Below are 19,422 nucleotides of genomic sequence, written 5' to 3'. Positions count from 1 at the left end.
ATTTGATCTGCGAGTCAAGCGTGTCGGCTTTTATGCATGACTCGTCGAAGATTCCATTATAATCGCTGGTGCCACTTAGCTTCCAGAAATTACAATACAATTCGCGTCGCGCATACAATAAGATAAAAAAGAACTCAGTTTCGCCCGAAAGGCGAATGGTGGATTGAAATAGCAAATTACTACGCAGCTACACGAAGTAAGGATAGTAGTTTTATCGGCCGTACAAAGTTGGAAACATTCGCTTACCAACTGAATTAACAAGCATAGTGTCAGCGCGAAGAAGCAAAGATGAACATATAAGACTCGACGAGCGCGGACACCCGCTGTCAAAACGTGAGCAAGCGCGGCAGCAGCAGCGAGCGAAGTGACCTTCGTCAATTCGCATCAATGCAAGAGCGGCGAGAACACAGCGCGCACAAAGGTATGAGTCTTCTGCAAATCCCTTTCAAGATACGGAGCACGCGACCGCACGCGGCCGTGCAAAGTACACGCTTGTTGGCAGAGTCGAAGCCGCCCTCCCTCCTGCATGCCTTCCCGCTTTCCTCCATATGAGGCGCGCGAGATTGAGCCACGATCGTCAGCTCCGCTTGCTCCTGGTCGCGAAGTGCGCAGTTGCTGCCGTAGCACAACGCCGACTCCCCCTCCCTCCCTCCCTCCCTCCCATCCCCCCACATCCTTTCGCGCGACGGGAGACTACGCGTTTGCTCTCCGCCTTCTCCTTCGCGCACGCCAGATTGAGCCGCGATCGTCGGCTTCCGTCGCGTGCTTTCACTCGCACATACGAGTACTGCATACGACGCGCGGCAACGGTGTTATCGACTTTGGACTTTATACGGAACATCACGGCGACGGCGAAGGCAAAAATGCGCCTGGAGTGACAAACAATCGCAAACCATGGCAGTCTAAACAAGCACGAACGAGACCAAACCAAGCAAGGCAAACATGTGCGAGCGAGAGATCATGCGATCAGACGATAGTACGAGACGAGTGGTCCGGCTGAGACCATACGAGTACGCATCGAGCAATCGGGCAAGTCCGCATGAAGCTAGTTTCCTTGGCAGGCCCCCCAAGCCGCTGCCAGAGAACGGCCTCTCCAGAAGAGACCGTTCCACGCTCCTGTGTTTGCGGACTGGTTGCATCTGGACTGCGGCCCGGCTGTACGCCAAGGGCCACGCCACGTCACCGGCCTGCAAGAGGTGCGGGAATCCCTAGGCTCTGGAGCACCTTCTCTGTACCTGCCCATCCTTGGCGCAGAAACGCTCCATGGTGATCAACACTTACAAACGCCACGGCCTTCCAGCGGCCACAGATACTGACCTGCTGTTGCAGGTGTGTCCCCGGCTCCCTGCGCTGCCAAGCCTGCTGGAGTTAATAAATTCCACTGGAATCGACACCCTGTCAGCACCCGCTACAACGCTGGCAATTTACTGAGGACTGCCACCTGCTGCGCATAGTGGAGTCTATTAGGCCACATCCTTCCTTTTTCTCTATCATCCTTCACTTCCCACTTCCGCTCGCTTGACGACACTTCACCGTGCTCGCTCGCGCGTTGCAGAAACAAGCTTCTTTCCATTCTTTAGATCATCATCATCATCATCATCATCAGCATCATCATCAGCATCATCATCATCCAACCAGTTTCCCGCGTGCACGTCATCGAAGGAGCCGCTCTAACTCGTCTTCGCCGTTCGTGGCTCGGGTCCTTCATCTGTCGTTCCGCGTTCTCTTTCATCTTTCGATGTTGTGCTAGATTCCCCGGTTACGCTGCCGCCGTCGCCGACGCTCACCCCAAGTACGGGCCCCCATTAAGAGCTGCGGTCTAAAAAGAGGCTAAATTCCTCATTTACGATTAGCATTTCGCTTTACCGCCAAGTTCTTGAAGGTATGTCGCCTTAAATTACTAATAAACATTGGTGATGTTGTAAAGCAGTGATTTTGGCTTGTTCGTAAGACATCGTGAGGATTATAGCGCGTGAAAAGGACAAGGACGAAAGGGAGACATGACACACGCCTGTGGGTGTCACGTGTCCCTTTCGTCCTTGTCCTTTTCACGCGCTATAATCCTCACGATTGATGATGTCCAACAAGCTTATAATTGAGTGCCGGTAAGCGTATTCTCCAAAACGGGTAAGACACCGACGAGTGGGACAAGCCCTTCTCGCAATAGTTGCGAGTAGTTGCAGTAGGTATTCATTTATTCGCACGAACAAACTGGCCCAGCAACAAACTCTGTTGGTCCAACATACTTGCTCACATTTGTAGCGTACAGTTTTCCTGCTCATTAAGCAGTAGTTTTACCTGCACCAAGCAGATATCTACAGGATCTCGAGGGGATCTGGCAAGCGTCGCCAGTCTTTACAAAGGACCTTTTGTTTTGTTGGTGTTTCGTTACCACGAAACTCCTGTATTTCTACAATCAGTGCATATGTTTACGTTTCAGTAGTGTAGAGGCCTAAGCCAGTCAATGTAGCATTGCCAAGAATAAAACAGCAACACGCAGGATACACAGGACAGAGAGCGCTCCTGCTGTTTCGCCTTGCTCACTGTCCTGTGTATCGCGGTATTTATCTTCGACAATATTTGACAAAGGAAGGATGCCTCGTGTAAGTTAGAATATAGGCCAATTTTAATAAAGCTAGTGTTCAGAATGTTACGCGACTACGCGTTTAAAAAAGGCGTTTTTTTCTCTACAGCGAAGCTGGATGTAGCTATGGTTTCATGCATTTTTCGTGTTTGTGCATCAACAATAAAAAAGAGTGAGCGCGGGCAGATCTCAGAGATCCGCGGCGAAGGTGAAGCAGGCTTCAAGCACTCCGCCCCTAACAATAATAGTAAATTATGATAATAATAAATCAAATCAATAAATCAAGATGTATTGTTTCATGTCGATGGCTACTCTGGAATCGTTTGTGAACAGCATATGGACTCACGAACAAGAATCGTTGGCATATAAGCAAAGGACAAAATTTACGTACAACCATGCATTCTTGACTCGCTAGAGGACAATGCCACCTACTGTGGGGATGTCTGTGCCATACAAACGAAATACGGAATTGTATCCAATGTATATATATCTCAAGCCAAGCAAGACATCGAGAAGTTAGTGAGCACGCAATTTGCATGGGTTAGCCGCGGTGACACCACCCCTGTGATCATTGTTGGAGACTTCAGTGTGGACACCTCAAAACGGGACACGAAATGGTTCATTCAGTTTGTGCTAGAAGAGTTTGGCTTGAAGTGCCGCACCAATCCAAGTCAATCAACTACTCGACAACCGTCGTGTATAGACGTAACTTCGGCCAAGAATATGTCTGAGGTTGTAGCCGAACCAATCAGTGTATATCACAGTGTTCGCAACAATTACCAAGTGGTGAAAATAAATCTATGTACTGTTGTCTAACCCTGTGTGATGTGCCGGTCATCCACCTTCACAGAGTGGAATGGGTCCTCAATTTTTTTTCCGTTCTATTCTCTGTGATTGCAACCAGGCAGCCTTATTTGCTATATTTTGCGGTGTGTTATGAACAATAATAATGTTTTTTACTGGACGTCTTACTCCTTAGAAAGGCGAGTTACTTCAAGAGATATCTGCAGGTGCGCGCAAGCGTTTTTGCATGACACGCGCAGCTAACATGCTTGCGTGATTGAACCAGCTAACAAAGTTGTAAAATGAACCGTGACTGAGCCGTTATTAAATTATTGTATAGTTAATCAACGAAGCAGGGTGTGAGACCGGGCGAGTTGGTATTCCATGCTGAAGTGACTAGCGCAAGTGTGAACACGGGACACTAAAAAGGCGACAAGGACAAGCGCAAACTTCCAACTGGTGTTTATTACAAAAGTATATCTACTCTCTCGCACTTGATCACAATCAGTTGCAACTATGCCAGACAACATGCTCATCACAAATAAACAAGAGCGCACCATGGCCGGATCAAGGCTCAACAACATTGTCAAGCTCTACAATGTAATCCTTTCATTCCAGATATTCAAGTGCGGTGAAAGCAATGTGAGGCAGATGGCTACAAGTGGTTTATGTAGGAACTCCATACTTGCATAATAACCGCATTTTGTACCATCTGTTCCTTTTTTTTAGACCACACAAAGCCTTTAAATCTCCCCTGTGGTAGATACCTTAATTCTGGTCATTCAGTTAGATTACTCAAATACGGACAAGAATTTCACGAGAAATTCAAATTTAAAATAAATTGAGTCACAGGAATTCGCTAATTATCTTTTTATTAATTACGTTATAGCAAGAGTAGCCATTTACCAATTGCAGCCGGTAGGTTTAGTAGTAGTTTAATCACACACGTTTAATGGTAGTTTCACTCAGTTTCGCTAGTCATTTGCGATAGGTGGAAGCATAAATTGTTTAAGCATAAAAAACTGCGAAAAGTGTTCTGTACGCACTCCGAGAACGCGCACAGCGAGCTATTGGTTACGCCCAACACCACTCGCAAAATTAGCGCTGACACGACTAGTGCAATAGAGCTCAAAGGTATCATCATTCACACGTGTCGCCAGTGATGTGTATATATCCATACATATATACAGGTGCGGCAACAAGTTTCTACAGATGAACTTCACATTCGATTATTATCTATCGGAGTATACTGCAAGAGATGCCCAGGCGCTACTAATGCTCTCAGAACTCTGAAAAGATAGTCTTTTCTGCGACTATGTGTACTAATGTGTGAATCTATTTGTTCAAAACAAAGAAGCATTGCTACTGGAAGATGCCGTCAGTTTAAAACATTCTACGTGTCGTCTGATTCACATTGTCCTCAGCGAAGTCACGTCCAGGGAGAGACCGTTAGGAGGCCGTTCAGGAGGGGCCAAGAACTGGCAAAATCCGTCCAGCTCTCGCCTCGTGATGACGTACATTGTTGGTGGTTTCTCAGTTGTCGGGCCAAGATCGCCTCCAGAGCGCGAGTGAAACGAATGCGCAGGTGGAGAGCTCGTGCAGCGCCAAGACGGTGGTGACCTGCACCTCGGAGAGAGGCGGCTCCACTCGGTCCGTGGTGCAGCAGAGGAGCACCACAAGTGGCGGCCACCCCGAGGTAGGCAGCCGAGCCTCGAGAGCGTACGTCGCTCAACGCTTCTGATGGCAGCCTCGACCGCTCGCTCCAATACTTTGTTTCACAGTATAGGCAGATTCGGAACCGCTGTTCACGTAAGCTAGAGGCAGAATCCTTCTGCTGGATGCTTGTAAGCGTCTGGGAGCAGTAAGAGCACCAAAAAACACGGACAATTTCCGCAAGATGTCAGTTGCAACGCCACTACAGAAGATTTCTTAGAGTGACAGTATACTTAGCCGGTGTTAAACGACCGCGCCAAAATGACATCTCGCAGCCACTCGGGCCATGACATATAGGCGCCTTAAAATGCTCATTCGAGGAATCCATCACGTGGACGGGGTTATGTCGATGCGTTTTGAGCGTTGTGTTTCCGGCGGGGGGGGGGGGGGGAGGGGGGTATACTGTTAGTGCTGTTAGTATACGTTAGTGGACGTGTGCATTTCTCCCGTCGCTGATGTTCTGATCGGCTGGACTTGGGTACGCGCGGGTAGGCGGCCCCAGCCAATAAACGGTTCAGCAGCAGAAGAAATGTCCACTAGGCGGACATTTACAGAATATCCTCCCTTGAGAATGACACTACGAAAGTTGCCATGGGCATCGACGCCAACGCCCCTTGTGAGTAGTAAACTAGTCGGAACTCCCTATACTTAGTTGATCGCATGTTGTTGACTTTCCAAGTTGGCATAGGAGAAGCGCATAATAGCTTGAAAACATGCCTTTCCCTCTGCTTCCTCGCGTTGCAACTCGCAAAGCGTTTCTGGTTGGTCGCAGCAAGCTACATAGAGCGTTGACGCGCCCGTGAATAAAAGCGAGAGCTGTTCAATCGCAGCAGATATGCAGCCTTGCTTCCTGCGGCTAGGGCAACGTCCAGACTTGTACGTAACGAATTACGTGCAAATAACTGTTTTTACCTAAAATTTATGCTAATTTTGTGATTTAACGATTACTCTGTTTGCTCGGTGACTTTCACTGTAATTTATTTACTTTCTTCAGTCCCCAATTACATGTCATCAATTCATTGACGAGGCAAGCGGTAACAAACGACGCAGCCTCGAGAACTTGAATTTGGCGAAAGCTACTATGGAACTACGGAGATCGTCGCAGGCCTTGCCTTGCCGAATAGCGCGTTCAGCGTGGCAAACTCGTGGGCCCAGTATCAGTTTTGTTTTCCCATCTTAACGCTCCATCAGATGTTGGCTGACGAATTTAACAGGTGCTGGTATGTCTCGATAGCGAAGGCCACTTGAGAAGTTATAGTCAGAAAATCACATACAGCTGCGATTCCGGCAGCTTTTCTTTGGCCTAACCGGTGCGTATTCTCCAAGTCCCAGCACAAGTGAAGCTCCACGCTTCACTGTTCAACAACCGCAATCTTGCGCTCAAGTTACGTTATAAAACCGCCCAGCGCGCACGTCGAGCGAACGGGCTAACCTCCCCGTCTTTTCCCACCTTTTCCTCCTCGAGCAAGCTTTCAGTGTCGCTGCTGATGTCTTCACAGCAATAAATGAGGAACGATCACTAATGAATTCTCGAAATGCAATTGTTGGTGCAGATAAGGGGCCCTACAATGTAAAGCTATTCCAATCTCTGGATGTCAAAATTTCTTAACTGCCGACGCAAGCATCGGGCGGTGACCCGCAGCGTTGCTTGAACAGGCCAATGAAACGCTCTCCCCGTTTTTAAGTCACTTTGCTTTTAAAGCAAGTAGCATTGCCTACCTTGACAGGTTTGCCTTATATAACTGGTTGACCAGAGGAGAGGAGCATGCAGAGGTGGAGAGGGTTTAGGTGGGACATAGCTAGCACAGTGGGTAGCACAGCTAGCAAAGTACTGATAACCGGATGAAGAGGGTGGGCCAGCGTCTGCGATTGACTCGTTTCTTCTTCTTCAACCTTTGGTGTCTCGTAGAAAATCGGGGCGGTGTGCTACAGAAGGGCTAAAATGCAGCTAAAACGCATCCTAGGTGAAGAAAATTTGAAATAGCGGTGTCGTAAACACGCCGATACAGCTCCACAACGTTTTCATACCACGCAAAAATGTTAATATGCGCAAATATATCCATTCTCTCCGGCCGCTACGAGTAGCAAGTGCCAGAGCGATCGGCGGGCAGCCATCTTCTATTCATTTCGGAACGGGGCAATCTCCGGCTATTGCGAAAAAAAAATCTGGTTTTTTCGGCATATTAATGCGTCTTTACTGCATATACACGTAACTTTGACGAGGTGAATATTCGAGGTTTTGCGTCATCTCGTGAGAGACAGGCGAAGAGGGCGCAGCCCGAAATCTTTTCACCGTTCGCGGAGGGCTTATGGTGAAAAAGACGCATAATCGGAAATAATTCTTTTTCTTTTGTTTGGTCTAAGCATGCATAATCAGTGTATACTTGTCACATCAGAAGAGGAACTTTCCCTGTTTTCCTGAGGCCATTTGACACACAAGTGAAGCGGGGGAGGCCCGAAAAAATATTGACCAATCGTGGAGGGCTGATTGCAGAAACGGAATAAGAAAAAGTTTGGAACAGCTTTACGCTATAGTTCCCGAGCATTGTATGAACAGCTGCACAGGACGCACTGAGAGTACTAGGGTGGCTCGTTCTCTTTATCTGTGCAATGCTTATTAAAGTTCGGAGTAAAGTAACGTAGGAGGAATCGATTACTATTGTATAATTGCTCAATTACTTTCGTGGGGCAACTATTGTTAACTGTAATCAATTACACTTTGAATGAAGAAATTGTAATTGGAATCGGTTGCTTTTTTCTGTGACGTGTACAAGTCTGGCAACGCCTAACCGGCTTACTAGGACTCTAGGCCGCAAGTGATATCGCGAGAGATTTTGTGAAACACGTGAGCGCAGGAGCCTCGTTCCGTACAACTGACGGCGCGTTGCGGCCAAAAGCACAAGCAGAGGACGCTGCTGCTCTCCCAGCTGCTCGCATGCATCGCATGCACATCTTAGAAATGGCCGTAAAGAACGAAGTGCCTCGAGTGTCGCTGTCACTTCTCGGTGTTAGCTCACGCTTTGAGTTGCAGCCTATAAGTAAAACCAACCACTCATCTCTAACTTCTACGCATCAACGATCGAAGTAATTCTCGGCCAGAAGATGTGTATGAGCGATTAGCGCACGTGGAAAGCCCGCGCATGGCACACTGCAGCGATGTAAGAAGGAAGGACATTTAGCGAGGAACTGATCCAAACGGACATCGGGAATCAAGGCGGTAGCTGTCGACGAAAGCAGTGCACCACCCTGTTTTCAAGCGCAACCACAGCACGCGCCGCTGTCGGTGCTGGACGAGCAGCCTATTAGTGTGTGGCCTGGCCGTCAGCAAAATAGGCTACTACGTTGCGTGACAGGATGCCAGCCCAGGAGCCGTGCCCCTAGGCCAGCTCTTTACGGTCGTCTTCTACGCGCATGTCCCCCATCCATCCCGACCTAAGGAGGATGGCATTCAATAACGGTATATTCTTGCCGCTGACTAAAGCCTGCGCTCACTCTGAGTGACACAGTGGCGTCTCGATACTGCTCGTCGGGTTCTTGTGTCCAGAGCAAAAGGTAGCTCGTTTTTTTTTTTTTTTTGCAATGGAGGGCCGCGTCGTCCTCTTGACCTTTTCGTGGGCTCATCTATAAACTTTGGTACAGCGGGCGCCAAACGAATGTGACGTCACCCAACTTTTATGTCTCGCGATTATGCAATGTTAGCTAATGCTTCGCGAAGAAGTCTGTTAAAAACGGTGACTACATTATTGTACGCGACACACGTTCAGAAATTCGCCACTGCCTTTACCGCAGGATGCAGAATGCCCACTGTACGCAGCGAATTTTAAACCCACCACTTACATGCGCGGATTACTTATGCAGATTGCTTCTGCGCACCGAACAGCGTGCGGAGGTGAAGAAAGGACGGACGCGGCACAACCGGTATACGAGTCTAACCGGTTGTCGCGATTTCGCGACACGCCGCTTCTGATCTCCCGAGTCTGAACAGATCGTCCAATCAAAAAGCCAAATTCTGACGTCATATGTAGTACAACAAAAACAGGCTGGTGTGTCACCACCTCTGAAAATATTTTTCGTACGGAGATTCCAATTACAACGCCAAGGCTCCATGCATTCTACCACTCAAATTGCACTTACCTCTGCATTGTTGACTGTTTTACATGCTGCTGGTAAGATGCCAGACGACTTGCGTGTGCAGTGAGCAAGGGTGCGAACTTACAGGCATTCGATGGCTTTTGACAATAGTTTTACTATTTTGTAAGATGGCCCACAGGTTGCCAGCGGTAGCAAATGTCGTAAAACTTGTTTTGAATATTCTAGCCACACACGCGAGGGTTTTAAATTTCAGTTCAAATGTTTCTCATTAGGTAAAAAAAGAAACTGAGACACTAACATGTTAAGCAGTTGAAACTGGAAAAGAAAAAAGCCAAAAAAGGGCCTGTCTCACTACCCGTCCTTTGACGCTGATCATGTTTGCGCGTCCCTTCAACAGACAGACGTCACGGCTATCAAGACGTCTGCACGAACACGAACAAACGCGGGCTTGAGTCTGCTCTTCCCGTCGGAAATTCCTGCATATACAGAACTCGTCTGAATGCTACCCTTTCAAGTTTAGTGATGAAGGGAGCGTCCGACGCTCACGGGGAAAATTAAATGAACCCTAGCAGCCTTGCGAGGTGCATGCATACGAGCATCTATCCATCCGTTAGCTCTCGGCCGGCGAGCAAGCGCCACTCAATGTTTCAGAGCTCCTATCTGCATATGACGTCGACGACACATGCTGCTCCGACATTGATACATTATACTTATCTCAAGCGACAACACCCGAGGTATGAACTCGCCTTTTCCTTTCGTGAATTGCATGCTGCCATGTGGAGCTGAGAAAGAAACCCGGTGCCGATGGAATAGCGTGCGCAATGCTCAGAAACCTACCATATAAGTATCAGGACGCGCTGCGGCAACATATAAACATAGCTTGGAAAGGAGGAGTCATTCCGAAACAATGGAAGGTGGCAGCAGTAAAACAACTTTCTAAGGTAGAGAAATCAACCTGCAGAATATATGATTTCGGAGCCACGTATTTTACCGCTACTGTCGGAAAAAATGGAGATGATGATTTTAGAACGTCTAGAGAACTGAAAAGCCTTCAGCTTTTTTCCGAGACAATGATAGGCTTCAGATAGTATGCGATTACTCACGACGCTTTGCGAAGGATTAAAAACCAGGTATTTGATTTACCATGTACATCTCAGCTAAGAAGAATTGTAGGAGCGGATATGCAACCTGCGTTTGGTGTGTCATTTGCCGCTCAATTCTAGGAAGCCTCAATAAAGGCTTCCTCATGAAAGGACGGTCAAAGTGAAACTTGGTGAGTATGTGTCACCTAGCTACACGTAATAACGCGGGGAATACCTCAAGATTCGGTTCTCTCGCCAAAGTTATTTAACTTTGCGATGGCGAAGCTTCCCACATGAGAAACACCTGTACGCTGACGTCATAATGATTAGGTGCAGTCGAGGACTACCAGGATGGCAGGAACTCATTTTTCAAAGTGGACTTGATATCATATGTGAGTAGGCCGAAACACTAGGGCAGAAATGTTCCCCTTCAAAATCAGAATATATCGTCATTAGTGAAGTGAGGCAAACAATCTGACAACCTAATAAGACTCCGAATGAAAGACGTGCCTTTACCCCGCAAGAATATCCTAGGAGTCCTCGTTATTTACAGCGAAGCGTTCTATAGATAGGATACCGGGTTTTTTTCGTGGCTTTAACGTCGACAGAAAACAACGGTGAGCCGATCCCGACGGCACTGCAGGGCAGAGCAATGGCTCATACAACCGTAAAGCAGAGGCTACAAGCTGTGACTCATCAGTGGCTCATACTCCAGTAGGCAAGCAAAAATGCAATTGCTCATAATCTCGTAAGCAGAGGCTACAAGCACTCAACAAAGTGAAGCGAACAGTGCATACGTTCTTTAGAAACATGTGTACAAAGTACAAAACAGCATACGCTTCAATAAAGAGCAAGCTCAAAACAAGCATCCAAACCGCATAATTGATGATAAGGCACACCTGATAACAATGCAAAGCACGTAGCGCCTCCCGCATGTGTTTCCCAGTGGACAATACTGTAGCGCAAGCTGCCATGGGGACGACAGATTGAGACGTGGGGAGCGACGTCCCCAATCTTTCGTATGTAAAATAACCGGCCTAGCAACTGATTTCAATGTTGTTGCAGCACCGCTATGCATGGGCGGCGGCGTGCTGCCAAAATTACCATTACTCCCATCACTCTGAGACAGCATTGCTACGATTACTCTAAAGCCATAAAGCATTGCAGTTGTGCTGGTTTTCAACAGCTTCGCTGGACATACACTTTCGCAGAGCAGGGATGGTGAGTCAATCTTTTGTTTCTGAGGGACAATGGCAAAACAGCGACATGGGTGCAGAAGCTGACCGTACAGCTTGAACAGATCCTTGCTGTGCTGCGTATAATGACTAGGCATAGGAGAGGAGTCAAAGAACACGAGCTACAGAAGGATATAGAAGCCCGTACTTTTTAAATTCGCTGTCTACCATGCACCACCATAACGAATACGCAACGCCAAAAAAGAAAAATAGACATCATAATTAGAAAATGTGCTGGGCTTGCTCTTGGAGCTCGGACCCAACCATAAAATTAAAGCAACCGGCCTATTTAACACATTTGGACACAGAATAGGTATCTATAATCAGACGCAAATGCGAAGACTTCAATAACTTTTTCAGGGTAGACGAATGCTGACCTGACTTGGACACGAAACCGCCAATTTGCGCCCACTTCTGTTGATATTACCTCCACGGGTTGATTTGCCCGGGATAAAACTAGACCCCATTCGAAAGAATATACACCCGCAAAAGAGCCCGAAAGGACGGCCAGAAAGAAAAAGTTGGAGTTTCGCTCGGCGAAGCATCGATTGGGATAGTAAATTATTAGAAAGCTATTCGATAACGATAGTAGTTTTATCGGCCCTATACATTTGGAAACACTCGCTTACTAACTAAATTAACAAGCACGGTGCGCGCGCGCGCGCAAACATGAAGACATCACACTCGATGACCGCGGTCACTCGCTGTCGAAACGCTGGCGTGAGGAAGCGCGGCAGCAGCAGCGAGAAATTGACCAACGCGAACTAAGCGGCAAGAACATAGCGGGCTTCTTCTATTATACCGTGCCGCACTGCACGCAAACCATTCGCGGCTTCCGGTCTGACTGGCCCTGACTATTTGATCACATCGCACGACGAATGGACTGGGACTGACAGAGTAACGAAACCACAAAGCGCTGACTGCAACTGGTTTGTTAGCACGCGAAGCGCTTGTAAATATACAGTTTGACGCGCGCAGAAGCAGCAACAAAGCCGATACGTGAAGCCCCTGCTCGATAGCGGTGAGAAACCACGTGGGAATCAGTCACCGCGTGGCTTTGGTTCGTAAGTGGTTACAGGTAAGCTGTTGCGTGCAATTCGTTACCAACAAGTATGTTCCTTATACACTTCACTCAGTGTCACAAAAGGCGTTGCGTAATATTAGCGTTCTCGAACGCGTACGACGATGGCCAACGCAACATGGCCCTCGCACGTACTTCTCGTGCCGGCTGGCATGAAGCGTTTGCTCCTCCATGCCTTATATATGTATTGCACACAGGTGGTGCGTGCCGCGACGTTCTCCCGCGAGATGCCCAACGGCGCCATGCAGACCATCAAAACCTACGAGGACAGCCGTACCGGTGTTCGGCAGCTGAGTGTGGGGCGCCACATCGGGGACCGGTACGCAGGGCGGCCTGTCCCTTTGCACACTCTCGGCAGTTCCTTCTTTGCCTCCCTAGGCGCTACAATCTAACCAAAACCTTAGGGATTGGGCGCGTGCGCCCAGTCTCGGAGGCCATGCTTTAGGGCTTATCTCTTCCTACAAATATTTACTATATGCGATTCGCTGGCGCTATGGTCGTTCAGTTACCGCGCGAACAATGGGTATTAGTATACATAAATTTGTCTAATTATCGTGCTTGCAGCTTGAGACGTTATTAACGAGTTAGCACTCTTTGCATACATCACGCAATTTCAAGGGTCTATCTATATATGTAGTTATGCGTGTTTCTTTCAAACCATCTTTAGTCAGCGGCCGAATTGATAACGCATCTGGTTGCTGTGCTGAGGTGTTTGAAACCAACTCTTGGAACAACTGGGTCACCGAGTATGTGGCAACGTGTACATACGTACCGCTCTCCAATGAACCTCTATCAGGCCGACATGAATCCCTATGGAGGCGGGACTGGGTAGGTATTGCGGTTCGAAAAAACTGTTTGATGCCAACTTGAAGTACTGGGTGTGTGCCACTCGGTCTTTGCTAGTCTCCGATGATCCCCCTTGATGCCAGCTTAGGTTCCTGGGTATGTGCCAGTATAGGTGTTACACTCTTCAACGAAAGAATTTGACACCGACTTGAGTAGCTAGGTGTGTGCCACTGGGAATGTGCTGCTCTACAATGACAAAAAAGGTCCGTTAAATTTCTCCGATCCTTAGCGCAATCGAATCCACGTCACAAGGGTTCCTCAAGGACAGCAACCCGATGCATTAGCAGGCTGTGGAACAACAGTGTGTCGTTTCTTTAATTAACGGAAAACACGGGGAAAGCGGGAGATGGAAATTCAAGACGATGAGAAAAACGAAAACAAGGGTAACCTATCGCCGCGACCGAAATTTTAAAGACACTTTAGTGCACGCAAATGTCAGCCAACATCACTCCCCCGTAATAAAAGCATGTCGCCCCATGTGCAAAACCTGAAGAGGCCTTCAAAGTGACATTAAAATCACAAGCACCGCAATAGTTATACACACGAAGTGAAAACTAGCCTTACTTGCACTAGTTCCGATGTGATTTATATGTTTGAATGTTCCTTCTGTAAGGAACAATATATCGGTGAAACGGGACGATCAATGAACGTCAGGTTAAATGGACATCGTGCTAATACAGCTAAAAAGCTTGCCAAAGACGTCGCCGAGCATTTCAACCAACCAAGTCATAACTTTGATGAACTTAAACTCTACAGCCTACAGTCAAATTTCCGTTCTGCGCGAAACAGAAAATACAGAGAATCATACCTAACCCATAAGTTCAAGACATTGCAAGCAACAGACATAAACGTTTCAAAGGGTTGCTATTGTATCTATTGTATATTGTATTGTAAAGGGTATCTATTGGCTGTGCGAAATTTCAAGCTATAGGCATCGGCACATAGTTACATTTTACTGGGTAGCTTAGTTTCTCTTTCTTCCATCTCCTTATTTATTTTTTATTTTGTTTATATGTTAACTCCATTTAAGTAATTTTCTTTTTCAACAGGCACCATTTTCTGGTGCTTCTCGTATTCTCTCTTTCAGAGAGACGATAACTCACTAACCTCCAGCGGAGCACATAAACCCCCGCCTCCCGTCATTGTCCAGGTCCCTTCCACGACACTATCTCTACCCTTATCATTCCCTCCCCCCTTGTGCAGCGTGGTTGAGGTGTCCTCTAATGAGAGACAGTTACTGCGCTGCACTTTATCTCACTTTCACCTCTTTCCTTTAAAAATCTGCCCCCTTCCCCCCAAAAAAAGAAAAACACACGTTCGGCTGACACACGCGCTACCGCAACAGTCCCTCACCGTCTTTGAATGGCACCCCTTTATTTTCAATTCTACACCTTCGCTGCTAACACACCCTCGGTCGTTGCCTCGCCCACCCGCCTTACCCCCTCTCCCCTTTAGAAGAAGCCTACCTATATATACCGTGCCGAGGAAGGCATACGTCGCCTTGAAGAAGACAAGTCCACTTGTCGAAACGTTGGCTTCCTCTTTTACCGCGTTATCGTTTCGTTAATCGTTTTTTTTTAATAACGTCTTTCCCGCCAACGCATTTCGCGAGCTGCACCCTAAATTCGCTGGGTATGTGCCACTCTTTAATAAAACTCTCGCCAACTTGTGCCACTAACCTTTGAGCTTGTGCCACTGAGTATGCGGCCAAGTAAGCCAAGAATTCTCAGCGTTCGCTGGCACCGGCGCGGCGCGCTTCTCGTCTCGGAGGCCACGCGCGGACTTCGCGGCTGTGCCACTAGACGGCGCAGCGTGTTAAAAAAAAGAAAAGCGCGAGAGGGGAGCCAGGTTGCCGCATGTCACGTTTCTCAGGGATTCGCGTGCACCCGCGCGCCATGCATTACGGAGGCCACGAGAGCACGTCACGAGATCAGAGCTGGCCACCTTCTAGTGAATGCATGCCAGTTTTGTTCTAGAAACATTCGCGACTGCAAGCTTGGTTTTTTAAACTGGCTATACAGCTCGTATTTGCAGTGGCATTGCCATTCAACTCAATAGAAGAATGCTCGCGAAGGCGGAAACGTGTTTTTCTTACCTAACTCCGTTTTCGAGTGTTTTCTCGTTTCTTGGCTCAGTGTGGTTTTTCAGGGGTCGTTGCTTTTATCACGTCTTTTGCATCTGTTGGAGTTCGCGTACGTCCCGACGAAGAGCGATCACTCGACGCCGTGATCGAATGCGTTTCGTCGGGGATTTGTTCAAACGGGAGCAACTGCATCTCTTTGTAGGGACGGACAGTTGCTCCAAAAGAAATCTTGTGAGCACTTACGATCATCGGTAAAGGGACTGACAACCAATTTTTACGGTACCCATTCCTGTAGTGCAATGGAAAGCGTACCAGTCAGAATGCCTAATCGTGTAGTGATAATACGTAAAATACCGTGGAACATTTTATGTCAGAATTTTTCGATCTCCAGTAGTTGTTCACTGGAAGCAAGCTGGAAACAGTGTTATGTGAGCGCGATAGCGATTATACGCCGGCATTGGTGGGTGGCAGACGACAAAAGTGCTGCCATAGCTGTGAGAAAGTATTATCGTGTTTATCAAACCGATCTTCCTGCGATTCATGATTTCCGAAGTGCGAAATTATTTCTACAATAACAGCTACGTGCTTTCGCGGTTTCTTGTCCAACAACGTTGGTCATTAATAAGTCAAGGGTGTTCTTTTAGCCAAGCCAAGATAAGTTCTCGGAAGCGAAACGGCGCTTTTACACGCGACACGTAGTCGAGAGTGTTGCCCCAGTCACGTATGCGGTTTCGATTTCCCTAGAATGTCGCTTCTCGAGTACCTGGGCGAGCTGGAATGAAGCATTCTAGCTCACATGCGGGCTCAGAGATTCGCGCGCATACAGCAGCACTCATGTGCGTGCCGTGTGTTGAGGGATGCGTACGCCGCTCTTTACGTAGCGCGAACCTTTTTTTTTTACTTCATTATACGCATAGAACAAATCGCAAACGACTAATAATACACGAACTGCAATTGCAAGCAATAAGTATGCGGTACTTAATAACAGCCAACTTACGTACATCTCATATACACTACATATGAAGTGCCACAGCCAGTTGGCAACACTTACTGGTTTTTGTGTACTTCTTTGCCAATTTAAAAATTGTAATGCCTACCTTAATCGCGAACAACGTGCTCAATTTCATCACTATATATCGCGGTGTTTTCATTTTTTCAATGTCTCAACACATTCTGGCCAGTTGTTAGTCAGTCCCTTTAAAGGTGTACTGACACAAAATGCCATTGTTTTTTTTTTTTTTGATCTGCGCATTTTTCTTGCGCTATGTTTAAGCTGGGGCCCTATAACGTAAAACTATTCCAATATGTTTTTATTCCAATCTCCTGACGTCAAATTTGCGTAACCGCCGACGCAAGCATCGGTAAGCGACTCGCAGGGTTGTCTGAACAGACAAATCAAACGCTCTTCTCGTTTACAGGAAGTCACTTTTGTTTGTTTTAAAAACGAATAACATTGGCGTCTGCGAACGGTCCGCTTTCCCTTACATAGCTTGAGGTGGCTGGTCGAAAATCGCGGCGGCATGGAACGGAAAGTTAATAATGCCACTAAGATGGATCCTCAGCAAAAAAAAAGAGTAGGCAGAGAGAGGTCGTAAACGTGGCGAAAGTGCTCGAAAACGTTACAGGGCAATGCAAATTTTTTTTTATTGTACGCAAGTAAACGCATGCTCTCCGGCAGGTGCGAGTAGCTGTTGCCGGAGCGATCTGTGGCAGCTATCTTTTATTCCTTTCGAAACGGGGCAGCCTGCGGCTATTTAGATAAAAATTCAGTTTCGTTCGGCATATTAATGCATCTTTGAGGCGTGCACGTCACTTTGACGCGGTTAGTTTTCGCGGTTTTGTGACGTCGCGCAACGGGCAGGTGAAGTGGGTGCGGCCCGAAAACTTTTGACCAATAGCCGAGGGCTAATGGTGAAAAAGCGTCGAATCAGAAATAACTATTTTTCTTTTGTTCGGTCAGATTATGCATAATTAGTGCGTACACGTCATATCAGATGGGGAGCTGTCGCGGTTTTCGTGACGCCACGTCACAGACGGGCCAAGTGGGGGTGGTTCAAAAAAATGTTTGCCCAATTGCGGAGGGCTGATTGCAGAATTGGAATAGAAATGTTGGGAATAGCTTTACGTTATAGGGCCCCCTGATATCATAAACCAAGTAGCCCAGCAGCACGTATTGGTATTTTGTGTCTCGTTTTCTTTTTTTATTATGAAACATCATTCTCCGAATGCCGCCACTTCTTCGAGGGTGGGTGGCTGATGTCTGGCGCCCTTCTATTTCCCGGCCGTCTAAAATCATGTGCCACAGGGGCGACATGGTTAAGTTCCGCTGGGACCACTGGCTATGTAACGCTGGGTTTTACTTTGCTTTCAATCGTATATCTTGCTCTTAGAAACTTTGTTTTATTATAAATACAAACACTACAACATGTAACCCTTACACAACCGTCTGCTACACATGTACATTATCCATACAACCATTTCCTACAACTCACGAATGTTCCCCATTTTACGTAGACGTCAACTACAGTTCAGTCTGCGAATTTCTTTTTATTTTGTTTATATACGGCAGGATAAGAAGCCTCAGTTCCTCGCGAACGCCACATATTATATTGAATTACGCCACACATTGACGTGAAAATTTCAAAGCGCATACCGTATAGGCTGCGCGCCATCGAACGAGAAGCCGGAGGCTGGATTTAAAAAAAAAAATAGAAGAGAAACCCGAGCAGTTGCACCTTGCCTCGATCCCCTTACAAAACTCGCCGCAAAAAAATTCGTTGTCTTCCTATCGAATGTCTATTCTTTCTCGGCGTGCCATCGGCTGAGAGGCACTTGAATTACGAGCGCGGTTTTTTTTTTCACAACATCTCAACGCTGCTTGTGCGCGGGCAGGTCGCACGTGAGCGAGAAGAGCCGCAACGAGTTCACGGGCGAGGAGGAGAAGACCGAGCGGCTGGTCAACATCCCGTACGAAGAGCTCGGCGGCTTCGAGAGCGAGTGGCGGCAGCGGACGGCCCGCAACTGAGCCGCGGCACCGAGTCCGGGACGCCCGGTGCCCGTCGGAGCCCTGGCCGCGACTCGACTGCGATTGGCCGGCTTCGGCTTTGGCTCCACTCGCGGCGCAGATTGAGGCCCCACGCACAGCCGCTGGCTGAGAGAAGATGTGCCGCGAAATTCCGTGCGCTTCGCGCCTGTGCGCCTCTATTAAAACAAAACAAAGAAGATTTGAAGGCGATTCAACTTGTAGCTGAAGTCGACGATGTCTTCCTGAGCGAGTTAGGGCGACGGCACCACTCTATATCGTCACCCCTCGCGTGAGAAGGAGGAGGAGAGTGGCACTGATTAAATGTCTGACTCCACTACCTTCGCAAGCGGGCCGCATTATCAGATTGGGCTATCTCCGGGATAGGCCCGCTAAGGAGGCTAGAAACACGGATACATCATACGAAAAAGTGGTAGTAAGTCGCCGAGGAAATCATCTCACGAGATTTATTTATTTATTCTATTTATTTATAGATACTGCAGCCTCAATGAGGCTATTGCAGGAGTGGGATGAACAACAAATACACAACATTTATAAACAAGCTTGCGTGAATTGTTTCAGTAGTAGTGAACGGATGTTACCTGGTAATGATTTCCAGACTTTACAGTAATTAAAACACGTTATGGGGATAGTTGGTGCATAGCTTTCAATAGATGAAGCGCCGATAGTGACGGCACACAATAATGAATACAGACAGGACAAGGTGCTAGTTTCAACTGTTTATTGAAGTCACAGATGGCTGATTATATAGCCATGAGGAGAGGGGAACGAAAAAGGAGGGACACCGACTATGTGAATGCGCACCAGCGAGAACACTGAAGATATATATGAAAGAAATCACGCTTAATCTAAATCTAAAACTTAGCTAAAAGCATGCTTT

General features: G+C 47.4%; 1 protein-coding gene and 1 long non-coding RNA gene across 2 annotated transcripts in view; one reads left to right on the top strand and one right to left on the bottom strand.

Annotated features, from left to right (window-relative positions):
* Positions 1-19,422, bottom strand: part of LOC142592631 (uncharacterized) — a 76,765-nt gene that overhangs the window by 11,092 nt on the left and 46,251 nt on the right. The gene's annotated exons all lie outside the window — the stretch shown is intronic.
* Positions 12,777-18,631, top strand: LOC142557984 (myeloid leukemia factor 2-like). The gene is made up of 2 exons (XM_075670157.1): positions 12,777-12,889; positions 18,392-18,631. The coding sequence occupies exons 1-2, from the start codon at positions 12,798-12,800 to the stop codon at positions 18,522-18,524; spliced, it is 225 nt and encodes a 74-aa protein (XP_075526272.1). The 5' UTR covers positions 12,777-12,797; the 3' UTR covers positions 18,525-18,631.

The sequence above is a fragment of the Dermacentor variabilis genome, chromosome 9 (assembly GCF_050947875.1).
Source record: "Dermacentor variabilis isolate Ectoservices chromosome 9, ASM5094787v1, whole genome shotgun sequence".
Classification (NCBI taxonomy): domain Eukaryota; kingdom Metazoa; phylum Arthropoda; class Arachnida; order Ixodida; family Ixodidae; genus Dermacentor; species Dermacentor variabilis.
This window is presented reverse-complemented; position numbering and strand designations above follow the sequence as displayed.